Below are 25,509 nucleotides of genomic sequence, written 5' to 3'. Positions count from 1 at the left end.
CCGGGCTCAGTGCTCGAATTCAACTTTCACATGCGGAACGGGCGCAGATGCAGTGCAGCATTATTGCTATTAATGCTGCTGCTACTGCCGCTGCACTGAGAACAATTATCTTCTTGTTCATTTTAATAAATATTTTAACCCTATGCAGCAACAACTTATATGTACGATATGTAAGATATATGCACCAAGCAAATGTGTGCCCTTTAACTTGCTATGAACATTTGAAATACACCCACTACTCCCAATTTTTCCCAGTGTAATCTAAGCCAAAGCTGCAGTACTTAGTGACGTAACAGAACGGGATAGAGATACACATACCATACTCCGCGGTGAACGGAGCTTGATTGATTCCATTATGAGGAGAGCCGCGAAGTGTTTTGCATTATTTTGCATTCGCAGCGAATAATGAATTTCGATCTGTGTTTTTCGGTCAATGAAAATCCAAATCCCGCTCGAAGTGCAGTCTTGACCAACTACCGCGGCCAGCATTTAATTCCCAAACGAAGCGCCGCACTCGAACGAGCGGACCACGCGTCGTATGCGCAATAATTCATGAGGCGCTTAAACAATTTCTGTTTATTTACTATGGCGAGTCTGAGCCGAGTCTGAGGGCCTGTATTTGTGACTAATGCGTTGGCAGATGGTTTTCAGCTCGTTTGGGCCAACGCGGTTCATTAATTGAACCGTAACCGTCACTTGGCCGTGTTATTGTTACCATTATGTCATTGCGGTCACCACGGTAGTTGAGGAAATGAAAGAAGGAAAAGCATTTAGGGCACTAAAAATAAACAATGCACACTGGCATATTAGTTGGCAAATCGATAATGGATTACGATCAATTTATTAAGTAATCTCAAGCGGTGTAAAAGTAAATCAAAAATAACTGCTTGCATTCGGAAGTGCGGCTTAAATAATGAAAGTGTAATTTTGTTTTGGCATATATCCCATAAAAAAGTCATTTTTTTAAGCATTGAACTATTTTTGTAATATATTGTATGTATTTTTTATTAATAAACTTTAAATTTTTCATTTCAATTATTATGCAAATCCAATATCATTACTATGTATAGTATAGTATACTATATAAATTACTTTTCTAAGACCACATAGAATGTATACATGTCATTCCTGTTGGTCTTATAACTTTTGAATTAAATTCTCCACCCATAAACCCATTTTAATTTCTGTTACATTTGTTCAATATTTTGCAAGAAATCACATCGAGAAAAAGGTCTGACAAATCTTAATCAATAAACCTGTTGAGCCCGATTATCGGGCAGCCGCCAAGTGAGCACGCTCCAAAAGCAGAGCAAAGTCAGCAAAGACAGCAAAGCCAAAAGCAAAGACACAGGCAAAAGCAAAGTGTTAAGGGTAAACACAAATGCAAAAACAATCCGATTGCAGAATGTTGGCAGAGGAAAATGAACAAAGTCAGAGACGGCGGCGATCAAAGCTCGGCTTAGAGAGCCAGCTGTACGGCTCTCCAACTAGCTCCAATCCGCTCCGGATTTCTTGTGGTGCCTTTGGGCTCTTGGCTCTTGAATCTCGGCTCTCGACTCTCCAACATTCGGTGACAACGTGCTGCGCATGCGCAAAGTCGGCATCGAAGCGGCAATAAACCCGTTTTCAGCGGCGCAGACGGACCAAAATTAGCGAGCGATGAGCTTTCGACGGAAAAGCAAAGGCAAACGCAGAGCCAGCCGAATTCCCATTTTTATGCCAACTCCGAGTTGGCCAATACGATCTGCAATTTCAGTCTGCAAGCGGTCAGCCAGGTGAACGGCAGCCAGCACAGCCTGGTCTCTAAGTAAGTGGGCGTGACCAATCGTATATCCATATAAACACACTATATACACACGGGTGTCGTTGTGCGTGAGAGAGTTGGGAAAATTATATAAAATCAAGTGAACGAATCCTATGCAATATGCCCAAATAAAATGTTACAAATCACCTATAGTGTTTCAAATAAAATATAGTGCATAAAATCGCTGAAACTTAATCGCTTATGGTTCGATTCGAACAGAGATAACCGCAAAGGCACTTACAAAATCAGTCAAAAAATTCCACAAGTGCACTAACACAAGCCCAGGCTCAATCACACACACAAGGAAAACTGCAACACTAATACAAGTGCAGCATAGAAAAAAAAACATAAATGCATTTTGCCTTTGTGTGATTTTGCGTGCGTTTGCGTCTGTGTGAGTGCCAACTTTTATGGGGCTACAATTTTTATTGTTCATTTAAGAAACGCGTTAAACTGAAACAAATCAGCTGGAAACATTTGGAAAACAGCCAGCACGAGCATTGAAAACCAATGCAATAACATTACACCCTTTTTGTGGATTACACTCAACAAATTTTGGATCGACTGAAAAGAGGTGAGTTTGAAAATTTGCATTCGCTTGTTAGAGGGCTCTGCAGAGCTTATTGTTTGTCAAACACCTCGAGGGCCTCCAAAACACCCATTTGAACACCCTTCCTGCTGCACTGAAAGAAAAATTCCGATATTTCCTGAATTTTTTTAATAGGTATTCAACAAATTAGATGTTTTACGCGAACAAGTGGCTTCAATTGTTAAGATTTCGCTTGCTGCAGATTAGGATAATTGAGTTTGTAGAATCAGATAAGCTTATAGAACAAATACTTCTTTATATATTCGAGAAATATAAACTTATTTTGCTTAAAACAATCTTATTTCTTTCTGTGCTGCAAAATGTACCAACTCTCATGGCCAAAAAGGCGTTTTGCCAACACAAAAGTACAAAAATGATCTCAGGCGTTGCTAATTATTTCTCTGCGCCTTGTACATTGTTAGATGCTCCCCCCTCTTTCAGACGCACCCCCCACCCCCACCAAACTCTTTTGGCCACAAAAGATACACGTATATAAGCCGCCTGAAATTTGCAGTTACCATTTTTATTGGTGTTTGTGTGAGGAGGTGCTCGAATGGTTTGCGCATCTTCGCCGAGCAACAACAACCACAACAATCACATCGAACATGGCCAACATAACTGAGCCAAGATTTTACTTTCATCATCAGCAGCAGCAACAACAACTACAAATAACACACAGCAGCCACAAGCAGCGAATGAAGTTTTGAAATTTTACTTTCATCCAGTTATTTGGCGCTTTTCACTCTCCATTTCTTCGCCTTTGCAGTCTTCTACCGCTCACAGTTTTCCACAATTAAGAAACTCGGCAATTAGCATTGCCTAATTGTCTCAGAGTAGAAGTTAAATAATACTTGGCTGTGTGCGTCTGGGAATTGAACTCTTGGCCATGTTCGGGTCAGAGTGAAAAGTTGGCCAACCGGAATGGGCTATTAAACCTATTTGACGCAGAGCTTTAGTAAATGCATAAAAAGCCAAACGCAACTAAAAATAAAAACAAACACAAATTGATTTTGATTTGTGTGGGGCAGAGAAAAAAAATGGAAAATCTGTTTTCACTTGCTGCATGAAGATGCTGTGCAAAAAGGCGAGGAAAAGCCGAGAAAAGCTCCTAATGGGGCCCATACACATCACAGATTTGGGTTATAGATAAAAGTAATAATAATACCAAGTAATTAGCTGCAGCAGGAAATTTACTCAAAAAGGTTACTAACAAATTGTCAAAGCAGCAAGAAAAAAACAAACAAATGCATTTAATGAGCGCAAGTCCACAAATGATCAAGAAATACAAATAAAATCAAGACTCTCTTAGATTTTTTAGGAACTGCTTAAACTTTAAGCAATTCACATCTTTTTCAAGAAAACACAACGCTTCTTAGAATTGTTTTTATGCCATTCATATTGTTTCAATCAATTTTAGTTATTTGAATATCATGAATATAAAGTATTTCAAAAACCTTCTCAGGAATACAATAAAAATATTGAATGCTTTCGTTAGTCATAGTCGAAACAAATTATAATTAACACAATTTATGCTCCGCTGCTTCTAATTAACTCTTTAAGAATGAGCTTCCCCTTCCTGTGAACTAGTAACCCAGACCAAAGCATTAATAATTCATAAAACTAAACGGCAATTAAAGACATTGCAATCGTAAAAACCAAGTGAGCCGTAAAACGATTCACACATATTCGAAATTTTTCAAAAACCTTTCGGTGCCATTCAGTGCCATTTAAAAAAAAAAAAACCTATCAATTTTTGAAGTCTGCACTGCACCGAAAAGCCATCGAAAAAAGGCGACCTTGAAAGTGCCCAAGAGCCGAGCTCTCATAACATCCTATAAAGATGCTAATTTCTTATGACAACCCGCAACTTGTATTGGCCAGCTGGCAACTGGCTAAGAGATGGCAGACTGAGGCTAAGAAAAAAAAGGAAAAAACTTGTCGCCGACTTCTGTTTCTATCGTGCAACCGGATTGCGATCATTCGATCGGTTATAAATTTCGATCCACAAAACTCGTTGTTGACGTCGAAGAAATTTATTAGCAAAATATGCACGCATTAAGTTGTAAACGAAAACGAGAGTTTGCCTCCAGACGCTTTTGCTTACGGCCATGATGCATCTAACAACAAGGCAATCAAATTAAATACTAAAACTTAAATTTAATTGCTCATTGTGTCTGCGTGGAGGGAAACCTTCGAGGCTTTTGGTTCTAGGCGCCTTTTATTGTTTTCGAACACGAAAAAAAAACCAAAAAAACCATTCAAAGTCGGAGAATCTCCGAACAGATGGAAAAATTTGCAAAGTTTCAAGGAAAATGTCGACGTCGGTTTTTGCCATTATGATGGGCATTTCATGCAAATGTTCTATTAAATCGAATACATTTTTTGAAAAAAGCCCAACACAGGCAAATTAAATACAAATTTCCTAAACCAGATCTTAATTTTTTTATTGTTTTCGTTTAAGCTTGTTATTTCTCTGCAGTCAAAAGATTCATCAATTAGTTCCGAAACAAAGGCAGCTACAAAAATAATAACAACTCGCCGGTATTTGTCATCGTGCTTAGCCTTGAATTTGAACTTGGCCAAGACAATCAGACCAGCTGCTAGGCATCGATTCTTCGCGACATCATTTATTGTCTCGCCCCTCCGATTTCACCGTGGGCTGTAAAAGATTAGACGACTGAAATTAATAAGTTAATATTTCATCAACGAACAATGTGCTGCACTAAATGCGAAATTATGTGTCTACAAAGAAACAGAGCCATAAATTCATTTAGTTTATCACAGGGCAATTTATCACCGATGCCCAAAGACACCTGTTCACTGATATTTTGGTCAATAAATGAAAACAAAATGGGAAAAGGTGAACAGAAGTTGATGGATGTGTAGGCCTGATGGTGAACCTGGTACTATGTTTCCCTACTTTGGTCAGATTAAATAAAAAGCAGAGATTTTAAACAGGCAAAGATTCTATGCCAAAAAAAGCAGATTGTTTACCATTTAATATTTAAGCTATTACTAAAACCACAAGGCCAGATTAAACAATTAAACAAAGCACATAACGCCCACAGAAAAATCTGAAAGTACAATCCACATCATTTGTGCACTGTTCAAGAACCCTTTGACATTTCGATTGGGGCATTTATTGACTCATTCGTTTCCATCCATGTTGTTATCTCTGTCAAAAGCAAAACCATTATCATATTTAGTCAGATATTTATCTCCGCACTCGGCCCACACAGTCGGGCAAAATGTCAAAAAGTGCAAACCAGCTGAGAGACACAAACAGACTGGCAAACAGTCAATAAGCCGAAAGCCAGGCCGAAAGACATCAAATCCAATCAAATTTCCACTTAAAATGCACGACACACTTTTTGGTTAAACAACGGCACCCAAACAGGGTGTGATCGGCAAAATCTTTTAGCTTATGGCCACTAAAATTTAGTAGAAAAATTGTGCCATGCAGAAGGGTGGAGAAGGAGGAGAAGGAGCCTCATAATGCCCATCAAGTATACGCCCCGTGTGCGAGTCCAAGGAGACTTCGCTCGAACAATGCACAATAAAAACGCTTTTTTGGAAGATACAAATTGCATTCAACTGCCAAATTACAATGCTCCAATGATCTTTTCAACAAGCCTACGTTTTGCATTTAGTTACTCGGAGAAAAAACGCATTGGAAATGAAAGTATGAATTCCCCTCGCTCGCTTTTCAATTTGTTATAGTTATGCATTGTTTATTATGTGGTCGGGGTATTTATTTATTTACTTGCCATTGCGCTGACCACCACCCTTTCAATTTCGCCCAGCCAGCCAATCGCTCTCCTTACGTAAGCCAAAACCCACCGAAGTGACATTGAAGGCGACCAAACCTAATTATGCAATTATTCGACACCCGAGTCGGAAATCGGAAAGTGAAGCTGATCAAAGTGCGCACAATAAGTGTGTGCGCAAAATTTGCAGTTGGGGCATTATTTAATTGGTCGTTTTGTTGAGAAAAGGAGCCGCATTTAGACGGTGAATCATGAGTTTTTGCAATGAAATACCAATAAATAAATATAGATAAAACAAGGAGATATTTGGCATAAATTAGATTCCATTCATTGCTTAACTAGCATCAAATAATATTAGTATAAACATTAGTTACCTCAAAGGCACATATGCCAAGGCTAAAACTTATATTTTCAATTGTATCTAGATTTTTCTTCAAAAGATTTAGAAATTCTTACCACTCTCTCGTGAAATTTCACTACTTTTCTCGAACCAAAACTGTTGGAAAACAAAATCGAAAAGCTAACCAAATACAAAAGTTTGGTCAAGAACACTTTCTACAACCAATTCGGGATGGAATGCATTTCTGCATGAGGTGGTTCCCTTCTCTATATAGAACCGACTCTTCCCGACTTGAATGACAAAGTTTTGAAAGTAGCGTTAATCATGGGACGTGATTTGAATGGCAAGATTTTATTCAATCCAGAACTCTCGAGCTTACAACTCAATTTGAAACCATACAAGTAGAAGAATTTCGTGATTTCTTTTATTTTCTGTTAGCTTTAGAAGCGTTCAACGACTTCGAGAGAACATAAATCTTACGCCGAGTTGTGTGGGTGTGTCCGAAACTCAGAAATATACATAATATTATGTACATTTTTCATTTCAGTTACCAAAACAAGCAGAGAACTGAAGTCTTCAAGATGGAAAAAGCCAAAGGCTGGCTGTTAATGACAGCAACAGGTGAGTTAAATCGATTTCGATCGGATCGGATCGAAGGACACTTGATTCAACGCAAAAAACCACTTAATCTTGTGTTTCGAACCGGACCATGACATAATACCAATCCTTGATGTGTTATGCAATTTGGGGCAACTGTGAAGTATTAATTAATTTCAATTTCGTTTCCCTTTCGATGCAGTGCTGCTGCTGCTGAGCCTGTTGGCCTCCACAGATGCCGCCCTGCCCTTCAAGAAGGTGTCCATTGCCAAGACACCCGCCTCCACGAGCAGCACCACCAGCACCACGACGGAAGTGCCGGCCGTCGAGGAGGAGGAAGTGGAGGAGGAGCAGCCAGTGCCCACCGCAGATGGTGGTGATGGTAGCAAGGTGACAAGCTTGGATTCTGGAAAGGAATTGCCTCAGCCACTGACTTTTAACCTGCTATTTTTTTAGTCGGACAATGGCACTCTGTCGAAGAACTCCAAGCTGACTGGCATCCCGCAGATCGACTACATCTGGGATCCCAATTTGCCCAGGGAACTGAGAGGGTAAGATGTGTTTCCAAATCCTCAAGGTATATTTGAGCAAGGGAAAGGAAATTATATGTTCATTGGAAAATCTGCTGCTTTTTAGCCTTTTATTACTGTGAGATTGTCTTAGCTTAGCTTAGGTATTTTGTAGGTACAACCCAACCATAATCAACGTACTTAAAGTATCCTTTCTATCTTCCTGCACAGCTACAACCTGTCGACCTATCCCTTTCTATCCACTGTGCCGCCCATGGACGAGATCCACTTCAAGTGCGAGGGGCTGCACGACGGCTTCTATGCCTCCATCGAGTACAAGTGTCAGGTGAGCTAGCCGGCGTGACCTTGTCTCGGCAACAACGACGTAACATAATTGGTCATCATGCCTAGACAAACCGAGCACAAACCAAGCGCAACCCAGCCCAAACCAATCCCTCTGTGCCTGGCCAGCAATTTCTCTTTTTCAACTGGCGACGTGACGCCAAAAACTAAAACTTGTTTGCGCCTCGATCTTGACCTCAAAAGCGGGCAAGAAGAAGCGCTAAACGATGGCTAACAGAGCGGATTAGTTATGGCCAAATGTGATTAACCAGAGTTGGACTCGTTGCAGATCTATCACCACTGCGTCTATGGCATAAGGCACGACTTTCTGTGCGCCAACTTCACGGCCTTCGACCAGCGCACCTTCATCTGCCACTTTGCATCCGATGTGGACTGCGAGGGATCCCAGAAATACTGGAACAGGTGAGACCTCCGCAGGGGAACACCCCTTAACCAGTCAAAACTATAAACACTTTTGCTGCTTTGAACATCTAAATATGATAATGTCTTAATTATCCCAATTTGGAGTGAAGACATATTGTTCATAATTAAAATAAATGAATATAAACAAATATAGTGTTAGATTATTGTAAATAATGACTAAATTAATTTCAAGTAATCTGAAATGGGAATCTCTTTCAATCTTATATGAATAATTTGAATAGTAATAGTAATAGTCAATGCTAACCATTTCCATCTTTCTGCAGAAACGATGAACTCTATATGGCCACCACTACCACGTCGACGAGTACCACAACTACGCCAGCGCCACCCACTCAGCCACCTGCACCTCGTCGTCGCCCTCAGAGACCACAGCGTCCGCTGAGACGACCCTATAATCGCAGACCCATCGATGACTACTACTACGAGGATCAGGATCAGTACGAGGATGATTACTACGAGGAGCGTCCCGTCCGACGGCCCAAGCCAAGACCACGTCAAAGGAAACCCCAAGTGGAGCCGGAGTACGATGATGAGTACGATGACAAGCGGGCGGAGGCCAAGAAACCCATCAGGCGCAACAGGAATCGTTACCGCGATGAGGAGGAAGCACTGGATGAGGACTATGACGAGCGGCCAAGTAAAAGACCAAGAGGAAAACCCACTGCAGGAACGGCGGGTCGAAAGATATCTCCCAGGAAACCAGGTCGAGTGGAGGAACGGCGCAGCTTCAACGAAGATCGTCCGTTGGGAAGGAGACGTAGTGAAAAGGATAGGACAACTCCATCATCCGCGCTGGACGACCTGGATGAATATGAAAAACCCTATAACGGTGCAGATCAGGTGGAGGCCGCTGAGGAGCAAACGCCCCAAAAGGTGAAGACTACTCCAAAGCCATTGAAAGAATTTATCACTCCGAAGGCGGCAGCCGCTTCCGTTTATGCACGTCCACGAGCTCCACCAAGGATTGCGCGACCTGTTCCCATAAATGAGAAGAAGAAGTTCTCCTATCCAGTGCAAAAGATCACGGCCACCACACAGGCACCATCCAACAGTGCCCAAGAGGAGGAGGACTATCCTGAAGAGCAGGTAGAGGATGACTACGAACAGCCTCCAGCTAGAAACACTCCTCGCAGACGTACGCCAGCATCTCGAGCTGAGCAGAAGCCCACCAGAACCACTTTGCGAAAGCCAGTGACAGACAAAAAGCCCGTCGATGAGGAGTATGATGAGCCGGCGGAGCCGGAACCTCTGAGGAAGCGCAAGCGTCCCTTGGCTCCCAGGTCCCGTGTCCCAGCAGCAGATGTGGACTTCGAGGATGAGGAGTACGAGGAGAGTATGGCGCCCGTTTCCACAGCAGCTCCCTTGAGAAACCAGAGACTGAGAGCCAAGACAACTACCCGGAAGCCCACAGCGCCACCACGTCCACGCAAGCCAATCGTAGAGGAGGAAGAGGAGCTGGAGCATCCAGTGGAAGCCGTCGAGGAGGAAGCACCTGCACCCAGATCGCGAGCAAATTCATTGAGCGGGCGAAACGCTGGCGCTGGTTTTTCGCAGCGCCCTTCATCGGTACGTGTGGTCAAGAGACCTTTCCTACCCTCCAGGGGCGGTAGTCCATACCTGCCCCGTGGCCTTCAGCCGGTGGGTGTGGCCTTAAAACCATTACCAACCACCGACAGCACGCCCATCGACATGGGTTCCACCATTTCGGGAGTGCGTCTGCTCGAGCATGGGGCTCCTCTGTTGAGGGGTAATCCTGATAGCGGTGAAGATGACGAGGAGGACGCTCCTCCATCGCCCAGTCCACCTAGAACGACTCTCCCGCCTCGCAGTGCCCTGCCCGCCACGCCTAAGCGTGTGGAACCGCAGCGACCAAAACTGAATCTCGACGAGCTCTACGAGAACGACTACGATGTGACATTGAACGATGCGCTCGATCCCACGCTGAAACCGCTCTCGCCCCAGCATCCGCATCCTCATTCGCATCAGCTTCCATACCAGCAGCAGCATCAATCGCAGCGGCAATATGCTACCGCCTATAATCCATTTGCCTATCAGCCAGCGTATCAATCACCAACACCCGCTTCAGCATCCGCACCTGCATCCGCATCGCAAGCAGCGAGCTATCATAGTGATTCCTATTTCTCGTCGACAGATATACGCAGGCGGGCTATTGTCCCGGCGCAAACCGCGCGTCCACATCGACTCGAATACGCTGCTGCCGGAGGAGCAGCCGGCGGACCTTCCAGCGGAGGAGCCGTCTCCGGGTCGGGAGTGAGCCGGAGCCACCAGCCGCTGGGCGGACGGATTGCCCAGCATTTCTACGACGACTTTGCCTACTGAAAAGTTCGCTTGTAATAAGGTGCGTTTTTAGTTTGATGACATAGCTAGCATATGTAGTAAGATTGTGTCATATCTTTCGATTTCAGTTTCTTCAGCTGTAAATAAGTTTCCGCAACACAAGGAGAGTTCCCATTTGGTGCACGGCTCCAACTTCTTAAACAAATCTGTCTCTACCTTAGTCGTTTAGCCGCACAAAACGTACTCGTAATTCGAAATGGTTCGGGACATATGAAGCAATAGCCGCCGAAAAACAACATAACCGATGACAACCTACAGCAATCATTTATCAGAGAATTTTTTGGGTACATTCTGCAGAAAGCTTTTTCCAAATTCACCTTCGATCGATTATGCTATTTTTGCTGTATGAGCTATATATGTCCAGAACCCCCCTACTTATATATACGTTGTATAATACTCAAATGTCGTGATAGTAGCAGCTTGCGAATTTGTCTGCTAGCTCGTATCTAGTAGTTTATAAAAATAACTCCCTCCTACCTGATAAAATATCCAGCAGAACAGAACAATAAGGAAAATATGCATTGATGTCCTTTATTTACATATAGAATGAAAAATACCTAATGTTTTAATTTAAAACTGCAATTTGCATACAAATTGTGTATAATATTTAAGCTTCGTCGGAGATCGTGTTCGTTGTAGAGAACCCAGATGCAAGACTTAAGTCGGAGTGCATAACAATCAAAACAAAAACTGAAATAAATTAAAACCCACTTAAGCTGCTGTTTTTACTTGTTTTGTCCTGCTAATTTTTATCAGACGATTTTAAACAGTCCTTCAGGTTCTCGGTTTCCTCTTCCAGATGGTCGAGCTTTTTCATTAAAATGATCTAGAAAGAATTCGGTATTAGCTTATCAAATGGGTCACAGAATCAAAAAAAAAAAAAAAAACGTATACCTTTGCTGCCGAGACGATTTCCGTGGCCACTCTAAGAGGCATGTGCTCTAATGATTGGACTAACTGCGACGGCCGCACTCTGGCTATATCCCCAATAGTTTGAAAACCCGCAGCATACAGCTGTCTGGCACGATTCTAGAAGAGTAAAGCAATTTGGAATAGTCATATCTACTTTTTTGTTAGGGACCAGATTGTTTTGGCACTCACAATCTTAACCGCTGGCAGTTCCATTAGCGGCTCCAGCTCGAATGTGCCGCATCGATCCATTTTGTGCAGGATCCGCTCAAACAATGGTTTATAGCACCAGAACTCTTCCAGCTCCTCGCACAGGCGCACAATGGCACTCGCGGCTGCTGTGGATTGGCTGATCAGATGCTGCAGAGTTCCCCGCTCCACGTTGTACTTGCTGGCCACAGAGGGAATCGGCAAGAGATTCAGTATATCCGCCAGAATAAGCACCTTGTACATTCGATTCAGCTGCAGGGACAATGGACCCTGTACCGACTGCGTCTTAAAAAGCCTAGCTGCATGGGCCTCTGTAAATCCAAGTTGTTTGAACATTGCCTGCGAGTCCAGTGGCAGCGAGGTGTAAACTCCAAACAAAATGCTGGCATCTGCCGGAAACAACTCGTCTCCTCTTTCGTTCGAGTTAAAGCACACGACAAGGTACAGTAGGTGCAAGTAGTTGGTCAGAATGAGCTGCTGCTGGGCCTGCTTTAGCTCCTTGTGAATGGCATTTGCACGCTTGTAGTCAATGCCTGCCTTGAAGGCCGCTCTTCCAATATTGGTCAGCTTAAATGTCGTCGACTGTCCAATGAGCAAACGTCGATCTCCAGCGGGCCTATTGGCCTGACTAGCATCCTGCGATGTTATAATATCCGAAGAATTGATCTTAGATTTGGCTTGCGGTTCGGCAAGCTGCAGCACTTTATTTTTGAACATCTCTCGGAGAATACGGAGCACGATCTCGTCCACGGCCACCTCCAGGGATTTGGCCTGCACAGACAACAGCGTGCTGTTAACCAGCCGATTCAAGTCTCGACGACATTCTGCTAAATTCAAGCCAACCACGCTTAGAATTAGCGACTAGGAAAAACAATTTAAATTGCTTTTAAGCATATCGTAATTATGATTATTCAAATAAAAGCATATTTAAATAGAATAGAAAATTAAACTTAAAAGATAGAACTGCCGTTTGTCCCATTAGTGCCAACTTGAAGAAAAATTTCAAATCTACTTATATAAAAGGGATCAGTAAAATTAAAAGCACATTTTGCAATGATGTAGGATGTGGCATAATTTGGTAATTAGAACGCGGTCACTTTGGTCGGAAAAATGTAAAGGTAACACTTTTCATTTCCCTTCTTCAGTCGTCAAACAGATTTCGCCTAGAAAGCAAGTGACAGCAAGGAAACTAAATAAAAATCTGCGATTTTCAAAAAATAATTGCAATTTAAGGAAAGATCCATCGGTATAAGTAAGTAAAAAAGAATAGTAAATAAAATAAGAGAAAATCGCGAAATTTATACGTTTAAACGGACGATAAAATGAAAAAACAGTGTTTTAACAAAATTAATATTTTCTTTTTCATCAAGGTCGCGTCAAAAAATGCCTAATCATGCTTTTCACCTTAATTTCGCTTGTTAAAAACTTACTTGCAGTCCAACTGCCTCATTTTGATCCAAGGAACTTAAAGCCTTATCCATGGGCGAAAAAAGCATTTGTCCGACCAGCAGATTGTCTTTGCTCTGCGCTATCAGGATACTCTCGCCAGCTTCACCCAATCCGGCGCGACCTGCTCGTCCCACCATTTGCTTATACTTGCATAAAGTCAGAAATTCCTGGCCCACATAAGGAGCACGTATGATTACCCGCTTGGCTGGTAGGTTGACCCCTGCAGCCAAAGTGGAGGTGCAGCAAATAACTGTGACGACTCCAAATCTATAGGCAGTCTCAATGTACTTCCTCTCATCGGTTGTCAAGCCCGAATGATGATAGGCAATCCCGTAGGGTAGGGTTTTCGCCAACACCGGGCTGAGAATGCCGCACATCTTGTCAAGAGCATCCATTAGATCCAGCTTCTCGCTACGGCGATGCTCGAAAAATTTATGCTTTGGCACAATGCGACTGAGAAGTAGCGCCACGTTCTCACAGTTCTTGCGACTAGGACAGAAAACCAGGCAGCAGTGTTCCGGAGCACATTCGCTTATCAAACCAGCCAAATGGTCGGGATCGGCGCGTTTGACGGCTTCACTGTACTGCAAATAGAAATTAGATCAAAATCGAATACTTTTGGTAACATTTTCCATTCGAGTATTCCTTACATTGTACTCAACACTGCGACTGGGAACGAATATCTCCTCCAGCGTTTGACCAGCCGAATTAATTTCCAACAAATCGGGGCCACATTTAATGTACTCCTTTAGCTCAACAGGGCGAAAGCCCCTTGTGTATACATCAGCATTCAAAAAAGAGGATATTTCGCTGAGGTTTCCTATTGTGGCACTCATGCCAACAATTTGAATATTGGCTAGAAAACAAAAATTCCATTAATCTGTACAAAAAGTACCATAAAATATGCACTTACCATTTAGAAACATCACTTTGGTAAGGAAAGCTTCCAAGGTGGCCCCTCTCCCCTTTTCGCCTATTAAATGCAGTTCATCCACCACCACCAGACCTATCTCATGAGGACGTTGTACGTCTATCAGGCTGTCCATTAGAACAGCTCCCTTTTCGATGGAGGCAATGAAGAGACTACGTCTTTTGCGACGCGGTTGAGGCGGACACTTGCCCTTGCCGGCCGTGTACTCCTCCACAATGAAGTCCAGGTCGATTGCAAATGGAGACATGGCGCTAACCTTCTCCTGGACAATCGACACATATGGCAGGATGAACAGCACATTGCGTTCGCGGCAAAGTAATTCACGCAGCATAAGGATTTCGGCCACTAGGGTTTTTCCACCACTTGTGGGCAGAGCGTAGATCAGATTTTTGCGCTGCCTGATTGCAGGTAGATTCAGGCACTCGTTCTGCCATTCTGTGGAATTAATGGGATCGTAAAGTAACCTTATATTGGTTTTCAATTAGCAGACATACCATAAAGACTTTTGATGCCTTTGTGTTCCAGAATCATCTTTTTGACCTTATCCGGCAGGCCATAGAATTCGCCCTTGCTGGGAAACTTGTCTATAACTTGGTTATTCTTCTCGAAGTCCGCAAAAGCCTGCGTCTCCCAATTGACTGGATCTAGGAGGGATTGGTTCTTCAGCTCCTCGCAGGTTACATACTGCGTGCCCTGCAGGCCCTCTTTCACAGACTTTGAAATGAAAGACATGGAGTCGTCCTTAGGGGCGGCCAGTAGCTTCTCTGGTGTCTTGGGCTTCTTAAAGGTCATTGCGTCCAAGAAGAGTTGTGTGTTTTGAACCATGGGCTCACTGAAATCATCGGCGCCATGGAATATATCCTCCATTTCGGCAATACTCAGATCGTACAGGTTGATTTTCTTAAACAGCTCGTCGGCGTTTTCCCCGTCCACTAGGTCGATTTGATGGTTATCAGTTGGTGCACTGGTTTCATCCGGTTTAGAGGCACTGTTGGGTGGAACAGTCTGTGCACTTTGAAAGGATGTGTCCGCAAAGAGTCCCAGTTCATCATCCGACCCACTTTGCGTCATCTTTTTGGTACTTGTGTTTGCTTGCGTTCCAAAGAGCTCGTCCTTTCCTCCGCCCAGCAAATCCTCCAGATGCGCATTGGAAAAGAAGCTGTCGTCGTCTTCGCCCTCCGGCCAAAAGAGGTTTTCGGTGCACTGACGCTTCGCATGGCTTCCGCTTGTTGATTCCTCGCTTAAATCCAAATTTCTTTTTTTGCACAAATTATACTTATTTGCCATTTGGCGCGAAATAGTGTGAACGTCGCGTGAAAATGAAATAAAACTCAAGACAGGGCTAAGCCAAGTCTACAACCGGGGTCGTGTCTCAACTTAAGTTTTGTTATAGTCGTATCCCCTAACGATCGTTCGTTTTATTTATAAATATAACATTCTCGGTATACAAATTTCTTGTTTTCGTGTTCCCAATTATATATGCAAGCCTAACAAAATTTTAAGAGCTACGCTAACAAAATAATTACAACCGGCTTAGATATACTTTACCGTTGCACTTCCTTAATTCGCTTTACAGCACTGCCATTTCTTGTTTACCGCTGACCAAAGAAGTACGTCTTGTTGCGAGTAATTAATACGTTTTTTGAATACCAAAACACCTTTGCTTTGTAAAAACTAAAATGAAATACTTACGTTTTTAAAGTGTTAATGTCTTATTACGGAAATTTCGCATTTGCATAGAGAACTCTGTGGGAAATGCAACAACCAATGCAGTATTTCACAACCACTTCCTAGATTATTGTTGTTATTGTAAGTGTATAAGCGTTCGCGCACATTCAATGTTCTTTTTTCACTCAAAGTCAGCAGTTTTCAGAATTTCCTTTAGTTGAGTACGAAGTGTAACGGAACGGTTGTTCAGGATGAGCGGCGTGTGGTATTTAGAACATGTGACCACTGGCGCACGCCTCATCCTGCACAACGGCACTAATTCAGTGGGTCGCCACTCGCGTTGCAGGATAATCTTGGGTGGACAGTACCAATTTGTGTCCCGGGAGCACGCCAATATCATCGTAAGCGAAAAGGGCGTGGAGATCCAGTCTCTGGTAGGTTATCACAGCTCACCTAATAAGTAGATGCCTGTAATCCTTTATGCTTTTACGACAGAACCCCCTGAATGGGCTCTTCATCAATGGAGGCAAGTTGGGCGACAAGATCAACCGTCTGGCAGTAGCTGAGGGCTCCACAATCAGCCTAGGAGTCACGGGAGTCAACCTAAATGAAATTACTGGCATACATGCTGTATTCATCCTAAAGAAGAAGGAGCCGGCAGTCGAGGAAATCGTTCTCTCGTCCGACGAAGACGATACAACGCCACTGCCCGCCGTGCGATCCCCCACTGTCAATCAGCCCACCGAGTTCAACCTTAAGCAGCAAATACCAAACTTTGGCGGCAAACAGGAGCCCGGCCAGGAGAAGGAGGTACTACCTTCGAGTTCCAATTTGCATCTACCAAAACTAACTGAAGTTAAGCAGGAGATTGTAAAGCATACCTCAGAAGAGATACAAAACATATTTGGTGAACCAAGTGACGCTATTCTGAATTCTGTATTGGAACTAAATCCATATCTGTACAACAAGCTAACCAACAAGACCGCGAGCAATGAAATAGCCCGCAAAAAAATACACGACGGCGACTGTATAGAACTAGACACGGATCCGGATAAGAGGAGCATTTCGGAGGCGCAGGAAAACGAAGAGCCTTCGGCAGAGCAGGAAATAGACGACGAGGAAGAATACGACGAGAGTTTCGCCATGTCTCAGGCAGTGATCAGGGAAATGAAGGCCGAAATGCACGTAAGTGATGGCGAAGAAGACTTCTTGCTGACCAATGGCATGGGGAACTTGGCTGAAGGTTCTCCATCGAACCAAGCTTACGACGACATTGTCTACATAAGCGATTCCGATGACGAGGAGCTGTACGATAAGGTGGCGGATTGGTCAAAGCTGCTGAGCCAAAAGGTGGTACCAGACGTCATGGAAATGTCGCAGACCTATCCGGTAGAGAATGAACAGGAAGATTCAGACTCAGACCTAGACAATAGAGCGAAAAAAACAAAAAGGACGCTGCGCATCTTATCCTCCAGTGACGACGACTCTGCAGACGAAGATCAAACAAAACAAAAGGGATGCCGTTCCAAATCGAAATCTCTACACGACCATGTTGTGCGGCAGGGTAAGTATACAAATACATTAGCCATTATTAATATGACTAGTAACAATATTTGCATTGTTTTATCTTTGAAAAAGCCGACAGCACGACTCCGGATCCTCCAGCTGTTCGTAAATTATCTGTCCCATCCAAAAAAGAGAATGTTGCAGGCAAAGTCAGTTCCACCGCTGATGTCGAAAAGAGAGAAAGAGCTAAGCTTAAGTCCTGCTTAAAGAGCTCAGTCCGTCAGTGCCAGCAAACTGTTGCAATCCGAAATGAAATAACTAATGTCTGCCCGCAAAAAATTGAGACTGAATCCCGCAAGCGAATCGTCCACTCGGCCACTTCTCGGGATGAGTTAGCTACCACTTCAAAAGAAATCAAAGATGCTCCTAAAACTAATATGGAACCTCTTAAAAAAAAGCTGCGAAACCGTTCAAAATCCTGTTATGTGGATAGGCCTGTGGAATTGGATGAACCCAAAACCAAAAATAAAGTGCCTCTTAAGGAGAAATATGAAAGCGTTGATAATAGTCTCGAAGAACTGATAGTAACCCTGGAGGCTCCGGCAATGTTAAAGACACCTACTACATCTAAAACCAAAGGTGCTGGAAAAAAAGCAACGCAGACTCGCGGCAGACGAAAGACAATACACAGCCGGGATGAAATAAGATCCTTAACAGCTGAGGCTGAAGAAAATAAAAAGATTTCACCAGCAGGACAGACCAACGAAGAAATCAATATTCCAACTAAAAGTCCTCTTAAAAGGAGTGCGCGACTGCTCAACCGATCCAAATCGTGTTATATGGATCGACCGGTGATCTCGGAAACCGCAGATCCTGCCAAGAAGGTGATCAAGGGCGACACTACTGACAACGTTCTAAACTTTGTTGATGTGAGACAGACACGCGGCCCCGTTGTGATTGAGGCTCCATCCCTGCCAAAAAATCGCGGTAAGCTACGAGGGGTCTCGGCGGAGGTGAAAGTCAAAGATGATCTCCAGCGTTTCATTGACTATCAAGCCGAAATGAACGCTAAATGGAAGCAGAAACCCAAAGATAAGAAAAAAGAAGACGAAAAGCTAAAAGAGTGCCGCCGCGAAGCCCTCAAGAAGCTGTCTGAAAAACCAAAGGAAAATACTCATAGCTCAACAACCATTAAGAGAAAGAAACCTACAAATGTTCCCACCGTTCAAAACTCCAACCGTGGCGCATTTTTAACGAAAGGAGTGGATGGTCCAGCCCCAAAACTGGCAAAGACGGATAACGCTAAGCCACCGGCAAAGAAACCAGTTCCCAAACAACCACCCACTATCGAAACATTCTCACAGCAGCTCCAAGCAGCTGATGAAGCTATTCTTCATCCGCAGCCACAGTGCTCTCGTCCAGTGGAGCGGAAAGAAGCAGAGCTGGCGAGGAATCAGCGCACTTGCAACAAAGTTACCTTTGCCGAAATGGAGCTTTACCATCAAAAAGCCGAAGAATCAAAGAAGCTACAAAAGAAACTCCGTAAGGTGCATTTCAAAGATGATGTGAAGGTACACTACATCGAAAGGGTCAAGGGAGCTAGTTCTAAGGTTCAGGGACGCAAGGAGTGCATAAAGCTCCGTCTCAGCTCCTACCGCGAACGCCGCGAATGGATTCGAAGGGAAAATAAACCAGTGAACGACATACGCCAGCACTCTCGGAGTATCCTAAAGTGGGCTAACCAATGGCTAAAGCATGGCAGCGTAGATGCGGTTGCTGAACAAGATGTCCTAATGCCCATTCCACAAGAATTCGATAGCTTTAAAAACTATAGAGAGTGAGTTTTTGTTGTTGATAGTCTTCTAGTTTCTACACTATTTAACCCTAAATACATTTGCGCAGGATATTTGTGCCCTTAATGAAGCTGGAGCTGCTTTCCACCATCGAAAGAGACTATAAAATTAACAAAAAGAACACTTTTTCGGTCGGCTTAATAAACGTTGATATGCAGGATGGTTGCTACCGTTTGGTTACCAGAGGTAAGCATATTCAATACTTTTTACTACACTTACTAATTTTCGGACTTTTTTTCAGTCAATAGCAAACCATTCGGAAAATTCGTCCTTTATACCCTTTACTGTTGTGGCATGCTAAACGAGACCTTTGCCAATCTGGTGGAGTTTAAGTGTGTCTCAGGTAAGTCATCCGCATATGTTTAGATAATTGTAGACATCCATCAAATTAAATGCTTTGCTGACCTTTCCTTTAGGCAACGTATTCGACTTAAAATTTGAGATCCTGAAACAAGATATATCCGAGGAGAAGCTCAAAAACATTAACCAGTTGACTGTACGGCCAGTAGTGGACAGCTTAAGGGTTGAGCTTGGGGCTTTGAGTGCCGTCCACCAGCTCCGTAGCTCACCGCTCTGCCGCCGCATCTTGAAGCCTACACAAGCAGTCAATGAGGTTTCACTGCCTAAGCAGCCGTTTACGTTCAAGGGCTGCCACAAGTTAAACGAACACCAGGAGAGCATTGTGCTGCAGATATATCAACGTATAATTGACGACATACAGCCGAGTCTCACTCTGATCCAGGGTCCCCCCGGGACCGGAAAGTCGAAGGTTATTTCGGAACTATGTCTGCAGACTATGTACGGCAATGCTGCCAAAACACTGGACCGCAAAATCTTGATTTGCGCACACTCGAATACAGCCGTAGATCATATTGTTGGGCTGCTAGGTTCAGTTTTGCGTGTGATGAACCACGACCAATTCCACCTACTGCGTTTTGGAATGCACGAGAAGATGAGTTCATACTCTCGTCCTTTTTCGTTGGAGGCGCATTTCATCAAGGCCAAAGAGCAGAAGTTGAAGCGCGTCAGCAAAGAGAATGCGGAAATCTTAAAAAAGCAGCATATTGATCTTAAGGGTGAGATTCAGCAACTGAAGGAGAAAACGAATCTCACGTCCACGTATCTCTTGCAAAAGTTGCACCAAAAAGAAAAAAAACTGCAGCTGATAAGTAACCAACTGAGTCCGCCGCTGACGCAGCGCGAGGAGTTTGAAATCTCGCAGATGTGTGTGACCAGGGCGAACATCATCTGCACAACGCTTTCCTCCTGTGTGAAACTGGCAAACTATATAGATTTCTTTGACATATGCATCGTCGACGAGGCCACACAGTGCACAGAGCCCTGGACTCTACTGCCAATGCGATTTGGATTGACGCATATGGTCTTGGTTGGCGACATGCAGCAACTTCCAGCTGTGGTGCTGTCGAAGAAGGCCATAGACTTTGGCCTTTCTAATTCGTTGTTTGATCGGATTCAGCGAAGCCTGCAGACACAGCTTGATAAGCCGGGAAGTTATCAGTTAACGCATACGAAACTATTTAAGCTGAGCATGCAGTATCGCATGCATCCAGAGATCTGTCAATGGCCCAACAAGTATTTCTACGAGGATCAGTTGATAAACGCCGAGTGTACTGCTCGTTTCGCCTCACCGTTCATTCCATACTGCGTTATTAATTTAAAGTACACTCGAGACAGCAATGGCGCCCAAAACAAGAGTATCAGCAATAACGAGGAGGCTGGTTTTGTGGCCAAACTTCTGACAGAAATGGACAAACATATGCCCAGCAAGCGATTTAGCTATGGAATAATTTCGCCATACCAAAACCAGTGTTACGCGCTAAGCCAGGTGATTCCCAGTCACATGAATATCACTCCTCAGACTGTGGACTCGTATCAAGGATTGGAAAAGGATGTAATCATAATTTCAAATGCCAGGACACGCGGCTGTGGCTTTCTAACGAACTATCAGAGACTTAATGTGGCGCTGACCAGACCGCGTCGTTGTCTAGTCATATGTGGCAATTTTGAAGATCTAAAAGTCAGTATTGAGATTTAATTGAATTCAAACATGTTTTTAATGAACTCTTCTTAATTTTGTAGTCTGTGGAAATGTGGCGTAACCTTCTCGATGATGCTCGCAAGAGGAAAGTTTACTTTAATTTGGACCGCGATGATGTGAACGACCTAGAGCGTTCCTTAATCAAAAAGATGATGGTGAATTCTATCAACTTGATTTAGGGGACACCACGCTCCCCAATCAGTTAATGAGATTAAAACTGCTTTTTAGATGCTAAGATATCCCAAGTGCCATGGAAGGGAAGAGCTTCCCATATTGTTTAACAAATGACTTTGTTATTTATATATATATATTTAACATAGAGACTGTAAGATTTAATATTGAAATCTTTGTACATTTAGTTCTTTAAAACGCCGACGAATTGCATTTTCGTTCTTAAATGCCGTACAGTATAACAGGATTTATAAGTAACCGATTATATATCATCTATGTACTTTTTGAGAAAGATTCAGGGGTTGAGGATGATGCACTATGCATGACGTAGTGTATGACCGAATAAATGTAAAGAAATAAATATTGAAATGGTTAAAATCAATAGTTTAACGTCTGCATATTGCACTATAATATATAGAATTACAGCATTACAGGAGTTTTCCTGGTATCTTGATCTCATTATTTCGTCCCTCAGGTATTTAACTAAAATGCGCTTTAATTATGCTAATCTCCAGATTCTGGCGTTGCCTGCCTGTTCATCTCTAAGCTATAGTTATCGTAATTAAATTCACTAACACGCACACACACATAGTCGATATTAAATTCATAGTTATTCTGTTTGCCTTGCCTTGACGCCACGAGGACATTAAAATTAATGGAATCGCTTAACAATACGATTGCACGGTGTAGAGTTCTGCCAAATAAAACAATCGCAATAACTTAATGCAAGAAAATGAAAACTAACTTAGGAATTTAACTAAAATGTAGCAACAAAATCTAACTAAGGACTAAAAACAACAAAAATTATGCCCGTAATTAACTTAATTTATGTGGCTGCTCAAAGTGCAGGTCCGTTTGCTTACATATATATATCAATGTATATATATAGAAATTTCTGCATTACATATAGAACGTATGACTCAGCAATCGTCTTGTCCGAATCTTACTGGTAACCGATTAAGTTTAGGTTAACATGTCGCCCAAGTTGTCCTTGAGCGACTGATAAATTTGGTATTGTTGATCTGGCTTAAGGTTGTAAATCTGTGTCAGCAGCTTAGCCGGCGACGGAGTTCTGATGAAGCTGGATATATAAACGTTAACGAAGGTCGCCATAAGAAACTGACAATCGAAACGATCCATAATGCCGCCATGTCCGGGTATCATGTCGCCAAAGTCCTGCAAACGAGATGGCGTGTTGCGTTAAATTGAAAAGACCTGTGTTCCAAAAAGATTACTTACCTTAATTTTGAAAGCTCTCTTAAATCCAGAGGCAAAGAAGCCACCAAAGGGTCCAATAATAGAACTAAACAGGCTCAGGGAGATCGAGTGCCAGATAAAGGGGTAAAGATTTAGAGTCTTGCCAATGCCAAACTGGAAATGAATAAAATTATCACTGTAGCTTAAAACACAACAAATCGGCAACCGATAACATTTTCCCAGGATAGAAATGAATCATCACTTACCAATTTAAGACTGTATTCCTGGGGCGTGAACAAATAGCTTGGCACACAGGACATTGTCATGCGTCCCAGTTCCTCCGAGTACTGGATGGGACAGATAAAGTACTGGTAGTTGCACAGCACATAGGAGAACAGAATGCCAAAGAGGACGGTGGCGAAGCCACCCCCGATGAAGCCCTCCCAGGTCTTCTTGGGGCTGAGCTTGATGAGGGGAGTGCGCCCAAAGAAGAAACCGAACACGTACGCCATGACATCATTGCACACAATCATCGAAACAGGTACGATGAACCAAATGAGCCCCTCAAATATATTCTGTATGATGAGGTAACTCTGGGTGACGACAATCAGCAGGGATACATGGGTCCAGGCAAACAGACTAAATTGTTTGATGTAATACTTCTTCACCAGTGAGAGCACGAACCAAACGAAGCCGATGATGTACAGGGCGAAGGAAAGGAACCGGTGATAGGTCACCAGGAACTTCAGATATTCCTGTAAATGAAATTGCATGTTTAATAGAAGATATATTCAGCTTATTGTATTATTTACTGACCACCCGATTAATTACGACGCCAAAGTAGTCTACCAGATTCTCTCCGTAAAAGAAGTAATTGGAGGTGAGCAGGAAATACCAGGAAAGGCTTCGGAACCAGGGCAAGCCATGAATTCGGTAAACCTGGTAGCCGATCGAGATGATCTCCTGGAAGCACTTCACCTGCACCAACAACGTCTGCAAAGAGAAAGTAGGACAATGATTATTTGAAGACTCGTTTAAACGAATTCCATGAAACCTACCGTGATCATCAAGGCCAGCGGTCCACCATAGATGATCAATGCGAAGCCGCAGATCATAATCCATGTGAAGATTCCGCGAATCACCCAATTCTTCCATCTGTGGAATGCGCAAAAAATAATTGTTTGTAATTGTACATATTTACTTTGAATATTTGCTCGCCAACTGTAGACAGCTGTGGATATGGATTATTTTTGGAACGCACTCATACTCATACTGTCGGATTTATAAAATTCGCACTTTAATAAATTATTTTTGAATCGTCACTTCCATATCGAGCTTTAGCTATTCATCATGATCTTTAAAGTTCCCAACTACGCATATGGATTCGGTTCACATACCTATCCGGCAGATCCTTGAGGGCCGAGTCCAAAATCTCGGGCGTTTTGTCGGTTCCCTGCGGCAGATTCTTGGCCAGTTCGTCGACGAACTTCTCCTCGGGAATCTTCTCTTCCTCTGAGTCCACCTGGCAGGAGAAGGAGCAAGGGAAAGGGGAAATTCAATAATTGATTGCATTGGCTGGGACTGCAAAATAGGTTTCCTATCAGATTCGATACGACCGGAGTGCAGGGTTTAAACACTTTCTATTGGACGACGCCGAGCAAAGTCCATGATACGTGTATGTATGTGCCTATATACCCATAATCAGAATCACTCGTTTATCCAATACACAGGCACATACAATAGAGAGGGGGACCAAGTGGGGTGACATATTGCGCGCTTTTTTGGTGGCGTGTTTTGTTTGTTGCCAAATCGATCGGTTGATAAGGAGGCATTATCACCCAGCAAAAACAAAAAAAAAAGCCCACGCCAGAAAGGGAGGAGGAAGTCTGGTCATGGTAATGGTTCCGGCTCTGGGTTCTTGGCCCAGCGCTTCCCTAATTGGCGTCGTCCATCTAATTGGATTTGCTGGTCTTAATGGCGCTATATTGCAACACAGCAGGTGGGTGGTTGGGTGGCAGGCATGCTGGCTGGCTGGTGGTGTGTTTTGTGTTTGTTATTGGATTTTCTCCAGGAGAGAGCTCTCTCTTCTTTCTCCCACCTGCTTGTGCGTCAGAGAATAACAAAAACACATAGCCACACACATTTGTTGGTATACACACATTGGCTTTTCTATGCTCCAAGAATTATGCAAATTGGTATACGGAACCGCTGCCGCTCGGCTGCTCCACATACAAGTCATTGCTACTTACATGGTCCGAGGAGTCGGCGGCGGAGTTGCGCTTATTGGCTGCGTCGGATCCGGAGATGGCCGTGTCCTCCAGTGGCTCATCCTCGCCCTTCCTGCGGCGCACTTCGGCCATTATTCGATGTTCTCCAAATCTGTTCACAATGTATTGATTCCTATTGATTCCGCTTGAGCAGTTCTCGTCCGTGTTCCGCTCTCCGCGTTTGCCGTTTGCCGTGATCCGTGCTCCGTGATCCGTATGTCCACTTCGTCCGAATTAAAATGCTTTTCTCTATTTCTGATTAGCCCAGCATGTAGTGTGCCCAGCTTGCGCTAAGTGGGCTGGTGGAGGATAAGTGTTGGCAAGTATGCTCACTTGCTGTGAGTTGAGTTTTACAAGTTGACTTTTCGGACAGAAAAGATTTGATGTCTTTTAAAAAAACTTTTCTTTTTTCTGCGCAGTTCGTGGCGATTTTAATATGTAAAATAAAATATATTAATAATACTAGAAATTATTAGAAATATATAAATACCAGAAAAGTTCATTTAAGTGATAAGTAACAGTCACCCATATTCGCCATC

At 43.3% G+C, this 25,509-nt stretch overlaps 4 protein-coding genes across 7 annotated transcripts; 2 read left to right on the top strand and 2 right to left on the bottom strand.

Moving 5' to 3' along the window:
- The first annotated feature begins 1,721 nt into the window (after positions 1-1,721).
- LOC6604824 (proteoglycan 4) lies at positions 1,722-11,465 on the top strand. 2 transcript variants are annotated; one of them, XM_032718212.1, is made up of 9 exons: positions 1,722-1,807; positions 2,246-2,378; positions 7,048-7,121; positions 7,300-7,487; positions 7,554-7,648; positions 7,838-7,952; positions 8,238-8,371; positions 8,656-10,751; positions 10,819-11,465. In XM_032718212.1, exons 3-8 carry the CDS (start codon positions 7,082-7,084, stop codon positions 10,730-10,732), a joined length of 2,649 nt encoding a protein of 882 aa, XP_032574103.1. In that variant the 5' UTR covers positions 1,722-1,807; positions 2,246-2,378; positions 7,048-7,081; the 3' UTR covers positions 10,733-10,751; positions 10,819-11,465. The 2 variants fall into 2 exon arrangements, with proteins under 2 accessions (XP_032574103.1, XP_032574104.1); XM_032718213.1 differs by lacking the exon at positions 10,819-11,465 and having other exon boundaries at positions 1,727-1,807; positions 8,656-9,958; positions 10,545-10,745.
- LOC6604823 (helicase POLQ-like) lies at positions 11,268-15,563 on the bottom strand. 2 transcript variants are annotated; one of them, XM_002029632.2, is made up of 7 exons: positions 14,744-15,561; positions 14,232-14,684; positions 13,969-14,174; positions 13,300-13,902; positions 11,852-12,730; positions 11,645-11,779; positions 11,268-11,576 (listed from the first exon to the last, which is right to left on the bottom strand). In XM_002029632.2, the coding sequence occupies exons 1-7, from the start codon at positions 15,534-15,536 to the stop codon at positions 11,493-11,495; spliced, it is 3,153 nt and encodes a 1,050-aa protein (XP_002029668.1). In that variant the 5' UTR covers positions 15,537-15,561; the 3' UTR covers positions 11,268-11,492. The 2 variants fall into 2 exon arrangements, with proteins under 2 accessions (XP_002029668.1, XP_032574102.1); XM_032718211.1 differs by lacking the exons at positions 11,268-11,576; positions 11,645-11,779 and having other exon boundaries at positions 12,566-12,752; positions 14,744-15,563.
- A 276-nt stretch (positions 15,564-15,839) lies between these two features.
- LOC6604822 lies at positions 15,840-21,888 on the top strand. 2 transcript variants are annotated; one of them, XM_032718930.1, is made up of 8 exons: positions 15,840-16,058; positions 16,123-16,351; positions 16,413-17,481; positions 17,556-19,260; positions 19,326-19,462; positions 19,518-19,619; positions 19,693-21,314; positions 21,377-21,888. In XM_032718930.1, exons 2-8 carry the CDS (start codon positions 16,169-16,171, stop codon positions 21,512-21,514), a joined length of 4,956 nt encoding a protein of 1,651 aa, XP_032574821.1. In that variant the 5' UTR covers positions 15,840-16,058; positions 16,123-16,168; the 3' UTR covers positions 21,515-21,888. The 2 variants fall into 2 exon arrangements, with proteins under 2 accessions (XP_032574821.1, XP_032574820.1); XM_032718929.1 differs by having other exon boundaries at positions 16,116-16,351.
- LOC6604821 (phosphatidate cytidylyltransferase, photoreceptor-specific) lies at positions 21,625-25,238 on the bottom strand. Its single transcript, XM_002029630.2, has 7 exons — positions 24,953-25,238; positions 24,101-24,225; positions 23,762-23,858; positions 23,520-23,696; positions 22,970-23,458; positions 22,746-22,877; positions 21,625-22,682 (listed from the first exon to the last, which is right to left on the bottom strand). Exons 1-7 carry the CDS (start codon positions 25,061-25,063, stop codon positions 22,470-22,472), a joined length of 1,344 nt encoding a protein of 447 aa, XP_002029666.1. The 5' UTR covers positions 25,064-25,238; the 3' UTR covers positions 21,625-22,469.
- Between the last annotated feature and the right edge of the window lie 271 nt (positions 25,239-25,509).

This window comes from Drosophila sechellia, chromosome 3L, assembly GCF_004382195.2.
Source record: "Drosophila sechellia strain sech25 chromosome 3L, ASM438219v1, whole genome shotgun sequence".
NCBI lineage: Eukaryota > Metazoa > Arthropoda > Insecta > Diptera > Drosophilidae > Drosophila > Drosophila sechellia.
This window is presented reverse-complemented; position numbering and strand designations above follow the sequence as displayed.